The sequence below is a fragment of the Ceratotherium simum genome, chromosome 2 (assembly GCF_057802395.1).
Source record: "Ceratotherium simum simum isolate JZ-2026a chromosome 2, ASM5780239v1, whole genome shotgun sequence".
Taxonomy (NCBI): domain Eukaryota; kingdom Metazoa; phylum Chordata; class Mammalia; order Perissodactyla; family Rhinocerotidae; genus Ceratotherium; species Ceratotherium simum.
Window position 1 is genome coordinate 96,267,475 of NC_141901.1, and position 24,574 is coordinate 96,292,048.

At 41.4% G+C, this 24,574-nt stretch overlaps 1 protein-coding gene across 2 annotated transcripts in view; it reads right to left on the bottom strand.

Annotated features, from left to right (window-relative positions):
* Positions 1-24,574, bottom strand: part of CACHD1 (cache domain containing 1) — a 208,221-nt gene that overhangs the window by 92,015 nt on the left and 91,632 nt on the right. For both annotated transcript variants that reach the window (XM_087449533.1, XM_004431450.3), the window contains exon 3: positions 5,888-6,036. In XM_087449533.1, the coding sequence (XP_087305659.1) occupies positions 5,888-6,036 (149 nt within the window). The remainder of the gene's footprint in view (positions 1-5,887; positions 6,037-24,574) is intronic.

Below are 24,574 nucleotides of genomic sequence, written 5' to 3' on the forward strand. Positions count from 1 at the left end.
TCAGACCTGACTCCTGAAATCATGCAGTTCTAGTGCGGGCCAGCTGGGGATGCATTAAATTAGAGTTCTCAGAGAATGAGATGAGCCCTATCTGCCTTCCCCAGTGACTGCAACAATCTCAGCGGATGCACCAACTCAAAGAGCTCCTTGTCAAACAGCAGGAATCCAATCTGACAAGGGTTCCAAGAGCTTCTTCATTTTTTGGAATCAGTGCAGCTTTTCAGTTTCCCTGATGGGCGGGAGAGAACTCTCTACGGAGCTGAAGTCTCCGAGCTCCAGGCGGCTGGCTTCAGAGAGCCTTGGGAACAAGCTGCTTACTCGCTCTAGCTCCAACAGGGGATCACTTTGCTCATCTCAAACCCAGCCGAGATGGCTTAATGCCAATTCCCACCACGATTAGCCAATTATAGGCATTAACTGAGTGAGGATAACAGCACTGAACCCCACTTGGAGACACAGAAAAGAAGGAAAATCTAAGCTCATCTTTCCAGTATTTCCTCCCTAGTTTACCCTCTCCTTAAATAAAGACAACGGAAGTGAAAAATAAGAATGCCACCAGGCAGGAAAAGCTGTATAAGAAATTGGGGAGGAGGGGAGAGAAAGGGATTAAGAGATGTGGAAGATCAAACTATGGACTGGTTTATGCAAAAGCCAAGGGATAGCAGGGCCTGCGGACTAAACAATAGCTTCAGATACGCATAGCGGAACCCCATCTCTGTGGCAACTCCGATTTCAAGGATACATATTCCTAGTGTTATGCATAAAGGAACTATATTCTTTCAAACTTGAGAGAATGAAATGGTGTTGAAGTTGGCACAGTAGGGAATGTACCTAGGCAAGACATTTTCTTGAGTCAAATTTATTCACTCCATATAGTCTTCTTAGATCAGGAGTTGCAAACTCATATGCTAACTAATGCGGGCCAAGCAGGTGATGAAAGACAGGGGACTGGGTTGAGCGTAATACATTAGGGACTAGTGGGGACTGTGGTGAAAGGAATAATGCAGGCCCTGTCTTCCAAGGGAGCTGCACTATGGCCCAGTGGGGATGTGGACCCACTATTGCCAGATCTTCTGATTTTAAGAGAAGACGGAAATTTAGGTTTTTAAAATGTGTAATCTTTCAAAGTTTAAATGTTGGCAACAGATTTAAAAACTTACAAATTTAAAAACCTTTAAATCATCTTGTGGGCCCAAGAAAAACACATCTGTAGGCCAGATATAGTCCATGAGTGTAATTATATGTTTGTGTGTCTATGCACACCTTGTGGGAGGGCCCAGCATCTCACAAACTCTCATCACCTAACCCAACACAACACAAAGGAGCTGTTAATTAAATTACAGAAGTAAATGAACTTGTTCTCAAAATTACATATTTTTAAGTGCTATCAGTGAAAAATGAGTCTGTCTTAGATTAAGCCTTAACCTATTTTTTTTTTCCATATTAGAGAATGTTAATTCTTCAGCTCATTCCTTCAACAAACACTGACAGAGGGCCTAATCACTATGCAGGGCCTGTGCAAAATAATTAACTCCTAGTGCTCCTAAGTAAGAATTTTAGGAATTGACTGGTCCGAGAAGGAAAGTATCAAAATTATCCGAAAAATCCATTTTCTGCTGCTCTGCAGGTTCTCTGTGTTGTCATCATAGTATAACCTTCAGGGTGTATTCTGCAGAAGGCTCTACAGAAGAACACTTTCATGCCCCTTTTTCAGAACTGGGCATTTTATTTTTTAAAAGTATTCATTGTCAAGCTTTAGTAATAAAAATCAAATATGGATTATAAATCAGTAGAAATGAAATTCTAGGCCTAAAACAAAAAGTGAAAACTAGCCATTGGTTAAAATTAGTTATGAAAATATTGTTTGAGTACTAATTCATCTTTAATCCATCTGGAGAAGAAGCAAAGTCAACAGTCCACAGGCACTTAGAATGTTACTAACAAATAGTTAGAGTGCCATTGGGCCAGTGCTGAGTTTTAAAAAATGTTTACAGGGTCCACATATTTAAGAATGGACAAAATCCAGATCTAAGATTGGAGATCCCTTATCTCAAGTCCAATTGCTTATATTTTATAATGACAGTATTAATACATATGCCTGTGGGCAGATACAGTCCATGGGCATGAAGAGTCTGCTTTATAGAACTGTAACAGCTTACAGTTTGGAAGGACTTCAGCAACAATCTCGAGTCCATTATTCAAACTTCAGTCATTACCCTATCTGTCACCTTCAAAATACTGGTCACATTCACTTAATATTTTTATTTAAATTAATTCACTTGTTTATTTAGGTTACTTTATGTCACTGCCATAAGACAAAAAACAGTATCCCTTGACATGGAGGATAATATTGAAATCTATAATTATCAAATAAAAGAGTTTATGACCTAAAAACATCTCCCTACAATGACCCTCTGAGGTAGCTACTATTTTCATCTCATTGACAAGGAAACTGAGGCTCAGAATTAAGTGACTTCCCAAGGTCAACTTACAAGGGAAATAGGTATGATTCAAATTCAAATCTGCCCAAAATTAAAAAAAAAAAAAAAAATACCCTGGTATTTTTACCTGGGGAAAGTATACCTGGTACCCTGGTTCACCCCAATAACTTACTATGAACTCTTTCCATTTTTGAATCTTCATTAAAAAGGTGAGAGACTCGTAATTTTAGAAAGTGCTCGTGTTCAGCCAATGGCTAGAAGAGCATCAGCTCCGAGTTCACTCCAAAAGCTCTTAGACGTGTGTCCCCGGAAAGCTGGCTCAATTCAAAGCCCAGAGGACTCGGTCTAAGAGAAGGGGAGGCATCACTTGCCACTTCCCACTGCAAACAGCTATTATCAGATATCTCTGCAAATACTCAGCTTTACAGTCAGAACTGCCCTGGTTTTACAAGGGTCACCCCAAATGGCAGTTCTCGGGTCTGTCAACTACTCCTAGTAAGGAGAGAAGATGGCATTGCAGCTTCGCAGAGTCTCCCTTGAACATCTGATGAAGATATCCACCCTCTGAAGGAGGAACAGCCTCTCATACTCATCTGCTTACCCAGTATGTATCCTTTTAGGAGTCCGATTGTCTCTTGGATGTTAAACTGAACTAAATGAGAAGTTTCTGGAGGGCATAAACTACATTTTATGTTTTATTATATTCACCAAAAAATGTAGAGCACTGGGTTTTGCCAAATATCTGGATGGCCTGCATCTCAGACCACAACCCTTATCTCAGCATATTCTAAATGGAAATCACTCTCTTTACGCCAACATTTAGTGTAAGTCCTCCTTCACTTTAACATGTGCATGTCTGTCTGTCTGTATGTAAGCTATTTATACAAGATCAGCAAATACTCTTCTACAGCATGGCTACATCTTATCATATCACTTTTATGGATATGATATAATTGCCTTAACTAATCCCCTCTTGCTAGAAATTTAGAGTATTTACAATATTTTCGATTCTAAATGACACTACAATGACTTTCTTTACATGTTTATCCTTATAAACACATCTGATTATTTTGTTGTGACATTCCTCCAAATGACCAGATCAAATAAGATGCAAACTTCTCAAGTTCATAGACTCTTTTGTGATGCCATCCACCTGGTATATTTTTCTGCTTTGAGGAACCCACAGCACCTCTCTGCTTGTCACATTTTGCCCCAACTATTAGTTATGCTCAATATTTGCCCCCACCTCAAAATTTTTAAATTTTTTGAGAGTAGGCATTCCCTTACTCATCCCCATATTCAGATCAATTCTGACTCCAACAAATGGTAATTAAACACAATTGCCAGGTGCTGGGGTAAAAATGGATGAGGTGTAATCCCTGCCTAGAACAGCTGGGGAGGCAGACCCTGCAGCAACAACGTGGCTACATTAAGTTCTCTGTATTAGAGGTGTATGAAACTTACTATGGGAGCAAAGAAGTGGGAGCAATGAATTCTTCCAGGTGCAAAGGGAAATAAGAAGAGGAAAACAAAAATAGATTTAAGAAGCTATGGAGAGAGGCAAATTGTTGAGTTGCTTCTCGAAACTTTAACAGAAAAGTTCACCAGGTGGACAAGTAATGGTAAGGAGACAGATGGGGTAAATTTACTAGTAGATACCAGTTAACTCAAGCTTTTTGTTTCATCTAGGGCAATAGTTCCACTTAGGAATTTACGAAGATCGCCAAGCTTCTAAGCCAGGGTTTTTCAACCTCCGTACTGCCGCCATTTTGAGCCAGACAATTCTTTGTTTTGAGGGGCTGTCCTGTAAATATGTAGCAGCATCCCTGGCCTCTACTCACTAGATAGATACCAGTGGCAATTGTCTCCACCTTCCAATGGTGACAACTGAAAATGTTCCCAGACATTGCCAAAGGTCCCAGGGTGGGGCAGGGAGGGGTCACACCCCATTGAGAACCACCATTTTAAGTATACTTCTAGCTCTAAGGACTTCTCCCTTTCTATACTATCTCTGCTCTCTGTCCTGAAAATGATTCTTCCTTTGGTTCAAAACCCAACTGGACCCTCAATTTATTTCTAGATAAGAGATAAGTTTATCCAAAATGTTACTGATGCCCACTATAAAAAAGGACATCTTTGATTAAACCTAATAAAAAATGAACTGTTCACTATGATATGGAAGTATATAAATATCATGGCTAATTATTTGTTCAGAACATCACAGCTGACAAGGTAATTTCACATTTGATTTCCTTGAATGCTCACAGCACCCTGTGAAGTGTTCGTTATTGTTCCCATTCTAGAGACAAAGACAGGTGGCTCAAAGATGTCAAATATCCAAGACCATCTGAGTATTAAGTGCTAGAGATAGGATTCACATCCAGATAGTCTCATTCCAAATTGTATGCACTTTCCATTTAGTTCAGTAAACAGCTAGTATGAGCTTCTTTAGGCTGCAGACAGAGTAAGCCAGAGAGAAGGCTCATCTTAACATGACAGATGGAGAAATAAAACGACTGCAGGATGTCCTGCTACCTACATAGCTCACCAAGAAACTACAGTAAGTAAACATTTGCTTGTGGAAGCAAAGCATCATTTAACCACCAAAAAACTGTTGTATCCTTGCAGAACTTCAAGAGCACTTACGATGCAAAAGGAGGAGTAATGTATAATGATTATGGTAATGTTTACACCCATAATTTTTAAAGTATGTTAACATATTTTACTCATTCTAAATAGTCCTAGAAAATTGGTATAATAAAGATTATTATCTACCGATGGATAACGGTACATAAAAACATTAAGGTCACACAGCTAAATAAGAGGACAAGTCAAACTTAAAATTAAGTTCTTTGTACCTCTAGATAAGTTCTTTCCACTACAACTTCCAACATCACATGACCCTACACCTCTCCAGATATAAATATCACTGGGCCAATAAATAAAATATCCTCAACTATACAGATACTAATTTTGTTTGAATAATATCTGAAGCCATATTTCCCTTGGTAGTTCTAAAGATAGTTATTTACACAAAAGTAAGAAGTGGGAATTTTTGCTACCCTTATCAAAGACAAAAAGCACTTCCGTAAATTAAGCGAATTATCAGAACCAGCGAGACTATCTTCTTCGCGACTTATTAGCAGACACGTGACAAAATGTTTGCAATTTTGTAGACTTAGTCAACTCTGTACTCAAACAAAATTCGATACTTTCAAACCTGAACTCCAGCATGACAAAACGGTGAGCAGAAAGGGTTCAGGAATTTTCTAGATATAGAATATTGAGTCACTCTTCTTTAAAAATTACTTGTCTATGTAATGATGAAGGGCTTATTTAAGATAGGAGTACTATACACTTTGCAATCAACATAGGTATTTTGAGTATGAATGGAAAGCAATTCAATTCCTGGTTTAAACAACAATAACGAAATGGTAAAGTCTTACTCCATCATGGAAGGTGGGATAGTACAGCAGTCTTGAATTGCGGTGAGGGGAGAGGTCAGGTGAGCCGTATAGGACGCTTCTACAACTTGCTTGTTGCGGTTGACCACATCCAAGTAACGGTTGAACTTCTCTCTGATTTTTTTGGCTAGCTGTGGGGCGACAGTGAGCAAAATAAATCGGAAGCCCAAGACAATAACCCACTGTACTTTTTCTAATAAGCTAATTAATTTATGACACAAACTGCATGTATTAAACTTCAGGTAAAACAACAGCATACACCCAAGTCTCATTCCACAGTGTAAACTGAGATCAAAATTGCAAAATGCCCAGAAGTCACAAAAGGATACTCAGGTGACCAAAAATAACATGTTCTGTCTTACAGTAGATGATGATCATTAAGAACTTGTCACGTGTTCAAATTCAGATAGAACAATACTGATCCATAAAATGCCTTGCTGGATAAAGGAAAAAAAGTCTATTGATATTGTCAGCATGTTACAGAGCAACAACAGATTGGGGGGAAAACCCCCACTATTCATGGTCCTGGATGAAGGAGGGGAAATGACACTCAGTCTCCTGCTCCACAACTCCAGGGGGCACCACTCAATCTTCCACGTGAATGGCAATTCCCTGGGGTTCTGCAATGAGACATTCATATAAAACAAAATACATAGTTAGAAATATACTCATGTTTGGTCTGTTACACCTTTAAGATGGACAAATGTCTTCCTTAACCGCTGTGAACAGAACACTTCATCATAATTTACTTTCATGTGAGAATAACAAAAGCAAATTGATAAGCACACTGTTTTTTCCTCCATTGTTCTCATCAAATATCACAGCTTAATTACAGATCTCCAAGGAAAACAGTGTTGTTTTTCTTCCCCTTAAACAAAATGTTACCCAAATGAAATGACTGATAAAATTACAGCTAATTGGTTTTGCAGAGCTATTCATTACCAGCACACGAGAGGAGAACTAATCATCTCCTCTGGGCCATGTATCTCACACAATCCAACAGCTTACAGGCTGAGAACATGGAGCCAGATGAGAATATCTTCAGTTGTTACCTTCCAGACCATTTTAAAATTTAATTTTGTTCCAATGATATTCTGGAACCTTCAGAGTTTCAGTTAAATAACTGAGGTTCTCAGCCTTACTAAATATCGCACAGACTATAAAGTTCAGAAAAATTCCCGGACATAAGAGAAGAATATGAGTGTAATGTTTAATTTGATAATGGGTTGTCCAAATTCATCTCAGTACTTTCAAAGGAGAAACTGTGTGTCTCAAAATTTAAGTAGTCCACCTGCAATTGTGCTTCCTGAACTAGACTTCTTACTATTTAAAAATACATACATTTTTCTCGTTGAAGTCAGTGAGATAAAATGTTCAGACACAGTTTAATGTCCCGTCTTTATTTAGACCACTGCCGATTTTGCAGCCCCAGGGGACATTTGGCAAAGTTTAGAGACAATTTTGGTTGCTACAACTTGGTGGAGAGGGCAATTGACATCTGGTAGGTGGACGCCAGGATGCTCCTAAACGTCCTACAACGCACACAACTCCCCATGACCAAGAATTATATGGCCCAAAATGTCAACACAGTCTTGCGTCACTTAACGATAGGGATACTTTCTGAGAAATGAGTCCTTAGGTGATTTTGTCATTGTATGAACATCACAGAGTGTAATTACACAAACCTAGATGGTACAGCCTACTAGACACCTAGGCTACATGGTACTAATCTTATGGGACCACTGTCATATATGCGGTCCATTGCCGACCAGAACAGTGCATGACTGCACTTGATCTTAGCCAAAAGGCCGAGAAGCGATGAGAACCGTGCGTGACTGTGGTGTCCTATTTGAGAAAACCTAATGTAGAGAAAAATCAAAGATAATTATCCCAATCTGTAATTCAGTCAATAGGCCTCAAACTGTTCTAGGTTATTCCTCCACCCATTCAAAATGGTACCTTAAGGAGGATAAAAATCTAACAAATTTCAATATTTACAAATTTCTATTTTGTTCTTTGTTTTTCCTTTTCCAAAGTAATACGAAACAGGCTATCACATATGCCTACAGTTCTTTAAAATGTAGCCCAAATACAGAGATAGGACTATTCTCTCATTATCAGTAGATGTGCTGATGTGTTTTTTAAACAGTAGTTTGCACTAATAAAACCATCCCTTTTTCCCAGACTCTCATATCAACGGGCGGTTGAGGAGGAAGAGAGAATAACAGATCCAGCTTAAAAACCTAACGTCGATTCTTACAGTGCCCTGCTTTCCCCCATCATAACACACATTATACTTTAATGCTATTAGCTGCTTAAGGTCTGGTTATCCCACTAGACTGTATGCTCTGTACAGACAGGGACTATTCATGTTTCTGTTCATCTCTGTATCTTCAGCACCTAGGACGCAGCCTGGCATTGTAGGCAGACAAAAAATATTTAATGAATTAATAAAGGTAAAAAAAAAAAAAAATTCACCCCAAGAGTCATCAACCTTATCTTTTGGTCTAAGGATCAACAACCTCTTTTTTAACAATATACAACAATATGTATCTCTGGAAACTCCATCAAGACTGAGTTCTATCTTTTCTCTTTAGGTTCTGAAATAAAATAAATATCATTAATTGTCCACCTACAAGTATCAGGAGTGTAGTCCTCCACTGCCCTTGGGAACAAATGTTCTGTCACAGGATAAAGATAAGGTGTAATTAAAAGGACTGAAATTCCAAATAGCATCTGCATCAATTCACTTCAAGTGGAATCTGTCTTTCTCTCACACACACACAAACATACACACACACACACACACACAAACACCCAAGTGCTTCTTCTACACATTTGGAGAATTCTAACTTAAAAATCGTCAGTTCTAGTTGGTCATGATATTCTAATTCAGCCCACTGCCTGTTTTAGTGTGAACTAAGACTGACTCATTTTTAAATGTCTTTTTTAAAAAAGGCATTTTGTGATAATACCTATTCAAATTTCAGTGTCATAATGTCAAGTTTTATTGAGACACAGTCACCTGTTTACATATTGTTTACGGCTGCTGCCATCACACGATGGCCGAGTTAAGTAGTTGCAATAGACTGTATAGCATGCTTTGCTGTGGGCAGAAGTCAGAAGTCCTAGCATGGCCCAAGATAGAGCCATAATCCCAGCAGTTTTATAAAAATTTGCTGCAATTCTTTAACACTCATCTCCATTGAGAAGTGGGGTGCGTGTTCCCTTTGTTCCCACTGTTTGAATCTGGGTAGGCTTACGATGGCTTCTACCCATAGAACAGAGAGAAAGTGACACCATGTAACTCCTAAGGCTGGGTCACAAGGGCCCCGCCGCATCTGCGCGTCTCTCTTGGAATGCTCTCGGACACCATATGCTGTAAGTCGTCCAAGACACACGCAGAGGCCACAGCTAAGTGCCTGGTTGGCAGCTCCAGCGGAGCAAGGCTTCAAGTCATCCCAGCCCAGGCTCCGGATATGAGTCAAGAAGCCTCCAGATAATTCCAGCCCCCGGGTCTCCCCTGATGAAGCCCCAGACATGGTGGAGCAGAGATAAGCTATCCCTGCTGGGCCTGGTCTGAATTCCTGACCCACAGGATCTGTAAGCATAAAGAAATAGTTGTTTATGCCACTACGTTTGGGGTGGCTTGTTATGCAGCAGCACGTAACTGGAACACACAAGACAGGCTGAATTCCATCCTGAGATCGACATGTTGCAGTGAAGCTAAACAAGGCTGCTCAGACACAGGCTCTGCCTCCAAATCATCAGAATTATCAAGACTGTAGCCTGCAGATTATAAACCTGCTGCAAAGAGACTTCAGGGTTCTTCAGAAAATGATAACAGCTACCATATAGTGGTTCTTACCATACACTAGGCACAAGGACCCTACAACGTAGGTATTGTTATTTTATGTCGATGAGGTCATTTTGTGGCCCAAAGCCACAAAACAAGTGAAAGAATCCACTTACTTATTCACACTCAGAACTGTCTATAAAGCCTGTGTATCCACCTGCTCAGCTATGGTGCCCCTAACCAACCAAACTTAACAGAAGCTGCAACAGTGGCTTGAAACAAAAAATTATGACAAATCACACAATCTGAGGAATAGAAAACTCCTGTTGGCATAATTGGCCAGGGCACCGAGGCCCCCACCGCTGGACTGACCATGGAACTAAGTGTTCCTTGGGGTGGTGGTGGGGGGAGAGAGGGACTGGCTAATGGGAGAGGGGCTCTGCGGGAAGTAGGGGGTGGCAGGAATGTCTGCCTTCAGCCTCCCGGTTGGGGGTCCGGGGGGGTGGAAGCGCATTCTTCATTAGTGGGGGCAGTAACCTGCACACAGAGCCCAGACACACATGACAGTTAACAAAAGGTCTCAAACTCAAGCTCCCTACACTTGGATTCACACCTCTCAGTCAGAAGCTCCCCAGTCCTTCATGTTGTAGCACCTTATCGTGCCTTATGTATAAACAGTAATAACTGCCAATCTTTGTTTAGTGTGAACTATGTGTGGGGCACTGTTCTAAGCACCTCACAAACATACATCAATTTAATTCTTCAAAGAACCCTATAAGGTACACATCTCCATTTTCCACAAGCAGACACTGAAGGTTAAATCACTTCCTCAAGGTCATAAAGCTAGTAAGTAGTAGAGCTGGGATCCAAACCCAGGAGTATTCTGACTTCAGAAGGCTAAGCCGTCAACCTCTTTGCAACACGGCTTCTCTTCGTAATTCACATGGACCAACACCCCCACCCCCACCCCCACCCCCACCCCCGCCATTTCTTTTCAAATCCATTTTAACACACGCTGTGAAATTCTTGGCAGAATATCATAAGCCATACATAGTCTCATAACTTTATAATGAGGTTTTTTTAAATTAATATTTCATTTAGAATTTTTCTAATTCCTATGAAAATCAAGACTTTGAGGAAGTTTAGAATTGCTGAATTCTACCACCCATATAAAAAAGGCATACGGCCAAATCTGAAATAACGTATCCTGCAAAAACAATGCCTACCTATTATTAGCTGACTACCGTGGTACAAGTTACACCACAGTTATTAAGTTATTTAATAACTTAAATTGTTCTAACTATTCCTGGAGTCTGTTCCTTTGCTCATAGCCTGGAAGAAGAACAGAGTGGATGTATTGTTCCCTTCCTTCAGGAGCTAAGTTTCAGAACTGAATGTTTTCCTCTGAGTTAATTTATCTGTCATCATAGGGTAGTAAGATGAAATCGTGATTCCCATTTTTACAAGTGAAGAAACGGAGGCGCCTGGAGCTTAAAGGTCTCTTAACTCCCAGAGGTGCTCTGGCCTCCACTGACCCCACTGCCTAGATGACCTCCCTGTGCCCTTCTGATGAGGCATGTGATGGGGACTCACGATGGCGACCTCCACACACGCTCCACGATGGGGTATTTTTTTTCTTTCCCTAAAAGCATCCCTTTTAGCATGCCAGCCAACCCCGGGCTGCTCGGCAAGCCCAGCAGAATCTGTTAGAGTAAAGACAGCCCGCAGAGAGATCAAACCCTGAATGTGTCCATTCAACGGAAGAGGACCGGCTACCAACGCAGAACCTTCCAAGAGGCCCGACAGATTCTGGGTCTGTATCCTGCCACGATCCCTGCAGACAGGAGAGAACAAAGACGGGCTCAACAGAAAGCTGCAGGTGGACCCGCAGTCCTCCTCAGTGTAATTAAAAACACTTTTCTTTCCACAGCTCAGCTTTCATCGTCTATCCTTCTTCATCCTCCTCCCTTCATCCCCTAAGGGGTTCCCGAATGCTGATGAGACAACGGGACTAACACCATCTTGTCATCTTTTGGGTCGATTCCTGGGCTAGCCAACATCCAGCCATGGGTCAAAGGGTCAGCAGGTAGTGCGAGGTCCCCATGGGAACGGATTCTCATTTGTCATCATCTCCAGTGACAACGTTTCATCACAACATCAATGAATTTCTTTCTTGCTGAATTTCCCATCCCTTAATTTTCCCATAGACATGTCTTCATTTACATACTTCCCCAGAGACCTTGTTTTTGAAGCTCTTTTTACCTTCGCTTTATACTTCTGAAGACTGGGGGTGGGGTGGGCACACAGTAAGGAAAAGGTAAAAGAAAACAAAAATGCCAAGGCACGGTACACAATTTATTTATGTATCCTTCCTAAAAGGCAGGACCAGAAGGAGTTCTGCACGTTAGGGAAGGCTTTATTTAAAATACCTAACAGTGAGCTGACAGGCACAGACAGGAGAGGTACCCTAGGGGACTGAAGATTCAGAGCAAAGTTCCTCTTGAATGCAGAAGAGTTTAACATTTGACATTCAGAAACCTTTGTGCCGTGATAAGTATTTAATAGCTGATCCCTATTCCTTCAACTCCAGCCTTATTATTCAAGAATAAACCTTTCATTTTCCAGCAAGTAACAGGATTTGATTATTTAAATGTACGTGACATTGAGATCATTTTAAGTATACGTAAGTACAGGTAGTTAACATCCCCGAACGTCACACCATTGCATTCCAAAGTGGAAAAACATTCTCATTGTTTCATGTTGCCCACTGTACACAGGATGTAAGAAACACTCTACCCTTGCTATTACTTTTATTAGTAATAATTGTAATATTCCAGACAGCTCTCTCAATTATTAGCTGAGAATTTGGGCAAGTGCTTTGACTTCTCTTAACCTCGGCTTCATCATGAGTAAAACAGATAATACCCCTTCATGGGCTTCTTGCGACGTTCAAATGAAAGAACGAACATATAAAGCCCAGGGTAAGTACGAGGGATCATTCCTATTACTGCACCCCAGTCTCTGGACTAGAAAGTACACGTGGTGGTGATAGGAAATAATGTGGGCTCCAAGTTTTCCAATAGAGCTACAGGTAAAGAGAGAGGGACTCTCTGAACATTAACCATTTTATTCATTTAACTCATCCTCATGCTTAATCCTCCACAGGAAACCTGGCACAGGGTCTGGGGAAAAAACACATTGTTTTCTTAGATTAACAGTAAAATGGCACAAAGAGCTTAAGCTTTGGAATCAAATAAATTTGAGTTAAATCCAGCTCTGCCACTTACTACGGAACAAGGCAAATTATTTCTCTAAGCCTCAACTTAATAACCTCTAAACTGGGAATAATAATAGCTGTTTTGTGATGTTGTTTGATAACTAAGAAAGGTGAAGTCTGTAAAGTATTCAGCAGAGTGTCTAACATATTGTAGGTGCCAAATAAATGGTCGTGGCTGTTGTTTTACGATGGTTGTGATGGCTATTGACTGTTCCGGTGGTTGTTACTGTCTGGAGGACGTGACATGCTAACTCGGGTACTCTGAATGGAGATACCGTGAACATATTCTCCGCAGTCGGAGAGGAGTCGGGGCGGATGTGTTAGCAGCGACCTGTGACCTTCCCAGGGCCGTCCGTGCCTCCTCCCGAGCTCTGGGTCACGCAGGCTACATGACTGCAGTCTCAGGTGGCTTGGCGTTCTTCTGGGAGTCTCTCTTTCTAATCTTAAGCATCTAATAATGACATGAGTCTTGTTATGCATTTTACAATTTTCAAAGCATTTTTTGTGATTGCCCCGTGTGTCTTCCATGGCCCCAGGAGCTAGGCAGAGCAGGTGTTCCCTGTCCCCTTTACAACCAGGAAACCCAGGCTCAGGGTTGTGCCCAAGCTCACACTGAGTGAGTGTGGAAAACAGAGAGGCCCTTTCTTCTAACCCCAGCTCCATTCTCTTTCTGCTACAAGCTCCCCCAAACTGCAGAAAAATGGGAACTCCCTCAGATCAAACGATCTAAGTTCTACTCATTCTTCAGTCCCAGCCCAACTTTTGCTTCTGTGAAGCCTCTCAGACCCTGCTTTTCCAGAACTACCTGGGACTCACCATCTGTGACACTCACATCCTGCCTCCTGTGGCTGATCTCTCCTCAGTGAAGGACTCCATTTGCCCCAGCAGACCAACAGCATCACAATAACTGGCAGGTGTGGACTGCTCACTACAGGCCGCGCACTTTGAAAGTGCGGCTTTCCCTGACTCCTCTCGATCCTCACAGCAACTCCAAGTAACGGGTGCATGCTGTTTTTATGGGTGGTTCCAAGAGACGAACCCGCCCAAGGGCACTCAGCTAATAAACAGATTAGATCAAACCCATGTTCTTGAACCACTGCACTATGCATTTTTATTCAACATAGTGCCCAGCACCTAGAAGGGACTTAAAAGTGTTCATCTGCCCTCAGATAATAGACCATTATTTGCCATACTGGAAAAATCTGCTTCCATTAGAAAAAGGCAGATAACCTATGAATATTGCTCATATCTGGTTCACGCCCATCAGAACCTCTGGGGCTGTCTAGTTCCCTATCTTGACTCATGTCCTGGCTGATATCAGCGGCTCTGGAATAAGTCTTGCTGGAAAAAAGAGCAGCAGTTCAGAAAAGGTCTCCTCACGGCAGTCGGCCATAGTCGTCATGTGGCTGCTCATGCACTACTAGTTTGGGCTTCATGAAACCACTCAGGAGAGCAGAGCCTGGGCATGGCAGGCAACGACACGGGACAAGACAGACGAAGACCTGGAGATGGCACGGGGCCAGCCTGCATTTCCAGTGGCCCACAGAGGGTTCAGGATGTGTGGGAATAGCCCATCCAGCAGCAAAGCAGGGCAGCTGCTGACAGACGAACTGCAGGTGGACCAGGAAGATTTATGTGCAAGGCAGTCTGGGCTCCAGGGGCACATACCCCGATCCTGGGAGAGCTGGGGCCCCCGTGGCTGAGCTGGGGAGGAGCGCGATGGAAACAGCAGAAGGCAAGTGCTGACATGCCAGAGAACCAGAGGAGGCCGAGGTCTGGGAAACGCGGGGAGCGGCAGCTTCTCTCTGGAAGCAAATCGCAGGTTTGCTTTAAAGGTTATGATGGGTTTGGTTTGGGTAGCAGTTTGTATCAGGTATTCCAGGAGAGTCATGGAAACACACACTCAAGCTCCTGGAAGCCAAGGTTATCAACTCCAGGACTCAAAGGGCTCTTGCCCTGTTTTTCACCCCACTCTACCCCTAACAACCAGATCACAACAGAAGAAACAACAGGAGGGCAGGCTCCAGCCCACTTCTCCTCACTTTACTCTGTAATCGGAGCCCCTGAGCTGAAGTCCCTTTAAACCAAAATAAGCAAGTGCTCACGGCTGGAAAGTTTACAGCCTGTTTCTTCACAAGAAAAAACAAGTCCAACCTAGTCTTGACCTTAGAAAGAATCAAGAGGCTGAGAACTGGGGAGCAGGAGCCACAGCACATGGAATCCTCTCTATCAGTTAATTCACGACGTGTGAGATAAGTTTGTGTAGGATATTAATCAAGGAGGAAAGGGGGAAAAATACTCTGGGTTTGTGAACTTAGGAATTCTCTGGTGGCCTCTGAAGGACACATTCAATCGTGGAAAAGGAAAGAAGAGCTGGTCCCTTACTCTCACCATGTAAAGCTCTTACTTAGAGTACAAATATCTGCGCATAACTTAAAACAACAAGTGTAAGAGAAGCATTCCAAGTATCGGGGGCGCTGGAGGAACTGGGGATCAGCTGGCAGGGCTCTGGGAACATGCAATTTACTGTAGACCAGACTACTTTCCCCACACCCAATGAAATAACATCTCATCCCCACCAAGCCTGCAACCCGGGCCAGAGCCTGGCATGCCACAGGGCCTCAGGGGGTGTTTTCTGTACCAACGAAGGACCAAACCCGACCTGGCCTCCAGTTAGAGGCCAAGTGGCCAGAGCGTTTTAGGTTCTCAGCAGGCCCTTTGAGAGCATATCGATCAAATCCTTGCCAGTAAGTCTCAAGGAGCTCAGGGGTGAAGGGGAAAGAGGACACTGGCGGGGGGAAAACACCCGCTGCCACTCAACACCTCCTTACCTTCAACCTGGTCAAGCACGTCTTAAATCCAGTTCCTGGGAAGACAATCTTTGACACAAGGCAAAAAACCTAGATGTTTCCATTTCCCCTTTCCCAGTAATACCCTAACCTGACTTACCTTCCCAACGCGATAGGATACCCTGCCACTTTAGGACTTCACTGAGGCACAGCTCTTCTCGTGGCAGCAGAGCTGGGTTACAGCAAGGATAATGTCTCTCTTTGTCCCCACAAGAGAGAGAAGTCAGTGCAAGACAGAGCCTCCCGCAGAGGGTACCCCAGATCTGGAGTACAAGAGCAAGCGTCTTATAAACATCTGATTTCTTCAGCTGTTGCAGGCCGGCCTTGGACACCCATATCCAGCTGAGTCCTGAGTATGGCATGACAAAGTTGGGAGGCAGGAGCTCTCCTCTCTCCTTGTCCTACCTTCAAACAGTGAAGCCAGCTGTGAATGGGCTTATCTCAGTGGACAGAAAAGGCACTTCCTGGCTTTAGTTTCAAGATACTTGAGTAGCAGCCAAGCAACCCCTGAGATCTAGGGGCCTCTATGATGTAGGCATAGAACTCTAAGTGTGAAGACAGAGGCACATGTTTTATGTTTTTTTATAATTAGGAAAAACAACAAACCTCACACAGATCGCTCGAATGAGGTGCAAATGGTGGATGCTAGCAGGAAATGCAGTGCTATTAAAACTAGCTAGAAACAACAACAAAAAGTAATGTTTCCCATGTGGGTTGCAAACCAGAGGAATGAGGATATTTGCCTCAACCACAACAATTTTACTCTATCCTTCTCTGAATTGTTCCGTGTGTTCCCTTGCCAAGCTGCATCTAATATCATCCTTGAACTCACAGTTGGATGCAGAAGGTCTCCTCATCCCCATCTGATGACAGGGAGGATCGCAAACAGACCAACCAGGGCGTATCTGCTCTCCACCGGCTGTTTGTCTCTGTGGGATACACCACTGACACCTTCCCCCGAAGGGTGGTGCCTGACACGGTGTCAGTGAATGTGACAGAGACACTTCTCCACGACTCTGCAAAAGAACCAGCATGCGCTTTGCATCATATAAAAGGCCTAAGGCTGCTTAAGGAACAACCAGTATGAATGCCCATGAACAGCTATTTCAACATGATCCCTACCTGCCCAGAGTCTTCGAATGTTAAAGCTGTAGTTCTTGGTAAGCTTCCAACTTTATACCACATGTCATTTCATGGGTCCAGATTTTCACAGTGCTTGGCCAATTCAGGAGTTCTTGATATTAGCAGCAATTAATTCCCTCAGATCATTACCCCAAGTATTTCCTATTGCACCAAGGAATATATTAGGGATGATCCAGTCCCTGCCCTTCAGTTTCTTGCCAGGTTTTAGAATGCACTCTGAGTTGAGTTTCTGTTTATGCATTCTGCCAGTGCAGGCGATCTGAGGTTATTTTATTTTTCTAGTAGGAGCCGCACTTCTGGGTGGAGGATGGAGTTGGTGGGGGTGGATTTGGAGAAATCTTGGCTGCTACCTTCTCACCAGCATTTCTGAGTACTATCCAACCTTGAGATATTGGAAATCTCTGTAAAATGGGCTTGTTTCTATTTTTAGTGGAATATTCATTTCTCATGGTGAAGTATTTCTGGCTTTTAGAGTGAGGACTCAATCTATTCCCTTCTAGTTAAATGAAGCTTTGAGTGAAAAGCCCAGGCCCATCCTTCTCAAGGGTCTGCTTCGCTGCAAGAAGGCGTTTGCGCACACATGGACTGCCGAGTTGTGTGCAAGCTGAGGTTCCAGCTGGAGCGGCGAGAGATGCACATCACGGTGGGAGCTCACGTGTCTTTGCCTGCCTGCAAGACACCCCCCCATTCCCCGCCTCCAGCCGCTTCATTTGTTCCCTTACAAACAGTGGGAGCACACAGTGTGAGAACTGAGGGAACAAGGAAATGGACCATTCTGGATTTTCGCCAAAAGAACACCACCACAAAAAACCTGTAACCAGAATTTTCAAGCCTTAAATATTAGTGTGTGGTAGTGGAAGACACAGATTTCCATTTTCTAACATTGGTACAGGTGTATGTATACAAAGGTAAAAATGAACATGTTATAAATACCATAAACATGTGCATAGAGTACAATTCATATCTCTAAACAACAGATACGTGCTGCATTTTTACGTGTTCAGAGAGAGCACATTACATAAAATGTGTGAGTATACAGGAGGGGGGTGTGTATGTACGCAGGATCATCTCAGCCTCTCTCAACACCAGGCACATACACTGGCTAATGTACAACACACGGCCGTGAAGTCAGCTGGTTTATATTTAGTACAGAAATTAAACCTTGCATGCATGCACGCACACATATTTTAACTTCCAAATATATACAAGCAAACAGAACATATGCTGCATATATATTTTCCTAAAAATATAAACAAGGTAGTTGAACACTTCAAATCCGAAATTGCTATTTCTTAAACAGTGAGAGAGGGAGCTGTCAGGCTGCCTTCTCTCTCTGGGCCCATCTAGCTTTTTCCTCAAGAAGCTGGCTGAGCCATTCTCCAAGCATCCCTGATGATTGTCAAAGCTTCGCGTTGGGAGAGAACTCGGGAGTTCTGAGAGGTAGCTAACCGTTTGCTACATTCTGCAGGGAAAATGCTCCACCAACAGCTTTACCAGCCACAGTTGTACACTAAGAATGCCAAAGAGTTATCAACGATGGGAGCGTGTGATGGGAAGCTCGCTAGGTTATGCTTCCGTCCCACGCGCGAGCCCAACAGCTGCAGCTTTTCACTTGCTCAGCTAAAAGTCCTTATTTAGGGGATATTTATTTACCAAAAAACCCCGACAAAACAAAACAATCAACAGCCCCAGAGAAATTCCACAGTGACATAAATTAAAACCAACTGCCTTAAGGTTATGTTAATAATGGAATAATGATGAATTGTGAAAAAACAAAACTCTTCTCTCTAAATAAATCAAAGGATTTGACTTCATTTACTTTTACATCTTGTTTATGTTCCTGCAGGATGATCCATTAGTAATAGAATGCTCTTCCTCATAAGGCTCAAGTTATATCCCTGTGATTTATTAGAGTTAAAAGGCTCGTCACTAACAGTACAGAAGGCACCCCGTTCATTGATCTACCCTGTCAACTGAGCATTTAAACTTGATCTTTTCCTCATTTAGCAGCTAAGTTTTCATCATAGTACTTACAATGTTTAGACATATTATTTATCTTACTTTGTTTGATGTGTAATACCTTCAGGAGAGAATAAACCACCTTCCTTTTAAAAATTGAAAGCATATAGAAGAACTGGTAGCAGAAAATGCATGAAAAGCAATATAGCGCAGTGGTTAAGAACACAGGTTTTAGAGGTAGACCACGTTGATTAAAATCCTGGTCCTATCACCTAATTCAAGAATGATTTGGGGAAATTACCTGATATCTTTGAGTCTCAATTTCCTCAAACAGGCAGAGGAATTGTATTTATATCACAGGGTCATGGTAAAATTGAATGAGATAACTCACGTGAAGCAGTATTTGTTAAATGAACACAAACTATCATGTCAAATAAATAATCTTTTCCAAAATGCAGCACAATCTAGGTACAGACTAGTTCTTGCGCCCATCCCCCATTTGTTAGAATTCTAGAAAAACCTACATAATTTGAACACAATACCGAAAAATACTACCACACTAGACAGCATCCACAGTCCGTTAAGACCACATTTCTACCCCTCATAAATGACCAAAGAAGGGATTTCTGTCCCTCTGGGCATTACCTACGAAAGATTAGCAAGATAAACCAAATACATGAACATGTCTCCTGTAATTTAACTATGTCCTCGGGATAAGCTCTTTGTTTCTCTGCCTACAGGCCAAGTACATGGTGAGTCAGTCCTCACCAAGTGTTTCCTGAACTCATCGACTGCCTTCCGCTCACCAGGTGTGCTCAGAAGCTCCCCAGAGCACACACGCCATCCATCCAGTCAGTCCCCACTATCTGTGAGGCACGACAGGGTGAATTATCCTGACATGGACCCTACAAGCGGGAGTTTACACTAACGGTCCCTCTTCTGAGGGAACCTAATTTTTATTTTTAGAAGAGGTAACAATTACCACAAACTTTCTGCTATAAAAACATTTATTTAACATTTTCTTACCTCTTTCAAAGTTTAAGGAGTATCCTCTAGTCACAATATTTTTGCATTTCTTTTAAAACAAATTCAAATTCAACTTGCATGATTCTTTTTTGGAAAGCAGCATGGTATAGTGTAATCGTTTTTGTTTTTTTTTTAATTTTTTGTTTATTGCAGTAACATCGGTTTATAACATTGTAAAAATTTCAGGTGTACATCATTATACTTCTATTTCTGCATAGATTACATCATGTTCACCACGCAAATACTAATCACAACCCATCACCACACACATGTACCGAATTATCCCTCCTCCTTCCCCCCTTCCCCTCTGGTAACCACCAATCCAATCTCTGTCCCTATGTGTTTGTTTATTGTTGTTATTATCTACTACTTAATGAAAGAAATCATACGGTATTTGACCTTCTCCCTCTGACTTATTTCACTTTGCATTATACCCTCAATGTCCATCCATGTTGTCACAAATGGCTGGATTTCATCGTTTCTTATGGCTGAGTAGTATTCCATTGTGTATATATATCACATCTTCTTTATCCATTCGTCCCTTGATGGTCACTTAGGTTGCTTCCAAGTCTTGGCTATTGTGAATAACGCTGCAATGAACACAGGGGAGCATGTACCTTTACAAATTGGTGTTTTCAAGTTCTTTGGGTAAATACCCAACAGTGGAATAGCTGGATCATATGGTAGTTCTATCCTTGATTTTTTGAGGACTCTCCATACTGTTCTCCATAGTGGCTGCACCAGTTTGCACTCCCACCAGCAGTGTATGAGAGTTCCCTTCTCTCCACATCCTCTCCAACACATGTTGTTTCCTGTCTTGTTAATTATAGCCATTCTGATGGGCGTGAGGTGATATCTCATTGTAGTTTTGATTTGCATGTCCCTGATAGTTAGTGATTTTGAACATCTTTTCATGTGTCTGTTGGCCATCTGTATATCTTCTTTGGAGAAATGTCTGTTCAGGTCTTTTGCCCATTTTTTAATTGGGTTGGTAGTTTTTTTGTTGTTGAGATGCATGAGTTCTTTATATATTTTGGAGATTAAGCCCTTATCAGATGTATGGTTTGCAAATATCTTCTCCCAATTGTTAGGTTGTCTTTTCGTTTTGTTGATGGTTTCCTTTGCTGTGCAGAAGCTTTTTAGTTTGATGTAGTCCCATTTGTTTATTTTTTCTATTGTTTCTCTTGCCCGGTCAGACGTGGTGTTTGAAAAGATGTTGCTAAGACCGATGTCGAAGAGCGTACTGCCTATGTTTTCCTCTAGAAGTTTCACAGTTTCAGGTCTTACATTCAAGTCTTTAATCCATTTGGAGTTAATTTTTGTGTATGGTGTAAGGTAAGGGTCTACTTTCATTTTTTTGCATGTGGCTATCCAGTTTTCCCAACACCATTTGTTGAAGAGACTTTCTTTTCCCCATTGTATGTTCTTGGCTCCTTTGTCAAAGATTAGCTGTCCATAGATGTGTGGGTTTATTTCTGGGCTTTTGATTCTATTCCATTGATCTGTGTGTCTGTTTTTGTGCCAGTACCACGCTGTTTTGGTTACTATAGCTTTGTAGTATATTTTGAAATCAGGGAGTGTGATACCTCCAGCTTTGTTCTTTTTTCTCAGGATTCCTTTAGCTATTCGGGGTCTTTTGTTGTTCCATATAAATTTTAGGATTCTTTGTTCTATTTCTGTGAAAAATGTTGTTGTAACTTTGATAGGGATTGCACTGAATCTATAGATGGCTTTAGGAAATATGGACATCTTAACTATGTTAATTCTTCCAATCCAAGAGCACGGAATATATTTCCATTTCTTTGTGTCTTCTTCAATTTCTTTCAGAAATGTTTTATAGTTTTCAGTGTACAGATCTTTCACCTCTTTGGTTAAGTGTATTCCTAGGTATTTTATTCTTTTTGTTGCAATTGTAAATGGGATGGTATTCTTAATTTCTCCTTCTGCTACTTCGTTGTTAGTGTACAGAAATGCAACTGATTTTTGTATGTTGATTTTGTATCCTGCAACTTTACCATATTCGTTTATTACTTCTAAAAGTTTTCTGGTGGATTCTTTAGGGTTTTCTATATATAAAATCATGTCATCTGCAAATAGTGACAGTTTCACTTCTTTCTTTCCAATTTGGATCCCTTTTATTTCTTTCTCTTGCCTGATTGCTCTGGCTAGGACTTCCAGTACTATGTTAAATAGGAGTGGTGACAGTGGGCATCCTTGTCTGGTTCCTGTTCTTAGAGGGATAGCTTTCAGTTTTTCACCAGTGAGGATGATATTAGCTGTGGGTTTGTCATATATGGTCTTTATTATGTTGAGGTACTTTCCTTCTATACCCATTTTTTTTTTTTTTTTTTTGTGAGGAGATCAGCCCTGTGCTAACATCCGCCAATCCTCCTCTTTTTTTGCCGAGGAAGACGGCCCTGGGCTAACATCCGTGCCCATCCTCCTCCACTTTATATGGGACGCCGCCACAGCATGGCCTGCCAAAGCAGTGCGTTGGTGCGTGCCCGGGATCCGAACCAGCAAACCCCGGGCCGCCGCAGCAGAGCGCGCGCACCCGACCGCTTGCGCCACCGGGCCGTCCCCCCTTCTATACCCATTTTATTCAGAGTTTTTATCATAAATGGATGCTGTATCTTGTCAAATGCTTTCTCTGCATCTATTGAGATGATCATGTGATTTTTATTCCTCATTTTATTAATGTGGTGTATTACGTTGATTGATTTGCGAATGTTAAACCAGCCCTGCATACCTGGAATAAATCCCACTTGATCATGGTGTATAATCTTTTTAACGTATTGTTGTATGCGATTTGCTAGTATTTTGTTGAGGATTTTTGCATCGATGTTCATCAGTGATATTGGCCTGTAATTTTCTTTTTTTGTGTTGTCCTTGTCTGGTTTTGGTATCAGGGTAATGTCAGCTTCGTAGAATGAGTTAGGGAGCTTCCTCCCCTCCTCAATTTTTTGGAAGAGTTTGAGAAGGATAGGTATTAAGTCTTCTTTGAATGTTTGGTAGAATTCACCAGGGAAGCCGTCTGGTCCTGGACTTTTATTTTTGGGGAGGTTTTTGATTACTGTTTCTATCTCCTTACTGGTGATTGGTCTATTCAAATTCTCTACTTCTTCTTGATCCGGTTTTGGAAGGTTGTATGATTCTAAGAATTTATCCATTTCTTCCAGATTGTCGAATTGGTTGGCATGTAGCTTTTCATAGTATTCTCTTACAATCTTTTGTATTTCTGAGGTGTCTGTTGTAACCTCTCCTCTTTCATTTCTGATTTTACTTATTTGTGCCTTCTCTCTTTTTTTCTTGGTGAGTCTAGCTAAAGGTTTGTCAATTTTGTTGATCTTTTCAAAGAACCAGCTCTTGGTTTTATTAATTTTTTCTATTGTTTTTTTGGTCTTTATTTCATTTATTTCTGCTCTGATTTTTATTATTTCCCTTCTTCTACTGATTTTGGGCTTTGTTCTTCTTTTTCCAGTTCCTTTAGGTGCATTGTTAGATTGTTTATTTGAGATTTTTCTTGTTTGTTGAGATAGGCCTGTATCGCTATAAACTTCCCTCTTAGAACTGCTTTTGCTGTATCCCATAAATTCTGGCATGTCGTATTTTCATTTTCATTTGTCTCCAGGTATTTTTTGATTTCTTCTTTGATTTCTTCGTTAACCCAGTCGTTGTTCAGTAGCATTTTGTTTAATCTCCACGTATTTGTGGCTTTTCTGATTTTCTTCCTATAGTTGATTTCTAGTTTCATACCGTTGTGGTCAGAAAAGATGCTTGGTATTATTTCAATCTTCTTAAATTTATGGAGACTTGTTTTGTGGCCTAATATGTGATCAATCCTGGACAATGTTCCATGTGCATTTGAAAAGAACGTGTATTCTTTGGTTTTTGGATGGAATGCTCTGTATATATCTACTAGGTCCATCTGTTCTAGTGTGTCGTTTAAGGCCAATGTTTCCTTATTGATCTTCTGTTTGGATGATCTATCCATTGGTGTAAGTGGAGTGTTAAAGTCCCCTAACATTATTGTGTTACTGTCTATTTCTGTTTTTATGTCTGTTAATAATTGCTTTATATATTTAGGTGCACCTACATTGGGTGCGTAGATATTTACAAGTGTTATATCCTCTTGTTGGATTGTTCCCTTGATCATTATGTAATGTCGTTGTCTCTTTTTACAGTTTTTGTTTTAAAGTCTATTTTGTCTGATATGAGTACTGCTACCCCAGCTTTCTTTTCATTGCCATTTGCGTGGAGTATCTTTTTCCATCCCTTCACTGTCAGTTTGTGAGTGTCTTTAGGTCTGAAGTGTGTCTCTTGTATGCAGCATATATATGGGTCTTGTTTTTTTATCCAGTCAGCCACACTATGCCTTTTAATTGTAGCATTTAGTCCATTGACATTTAAAGTAGCTATTGATAAGCATGTACTTACTGCCATTTTTTTAACTTTTTTTTTTTTTCTCAGTGTTTTAGTAGTCCTTCTCTGTTCCTTTCTCCTTCTATACAGAACTGATGGTCACTTTAGTTTGACCTCTGTCTGAAAGCTGTACTCTTTAACTACCCTCCTCCCTCCTTTTATGTTTTTGATATCAAATCTAACCTCTTTTTTGTGCA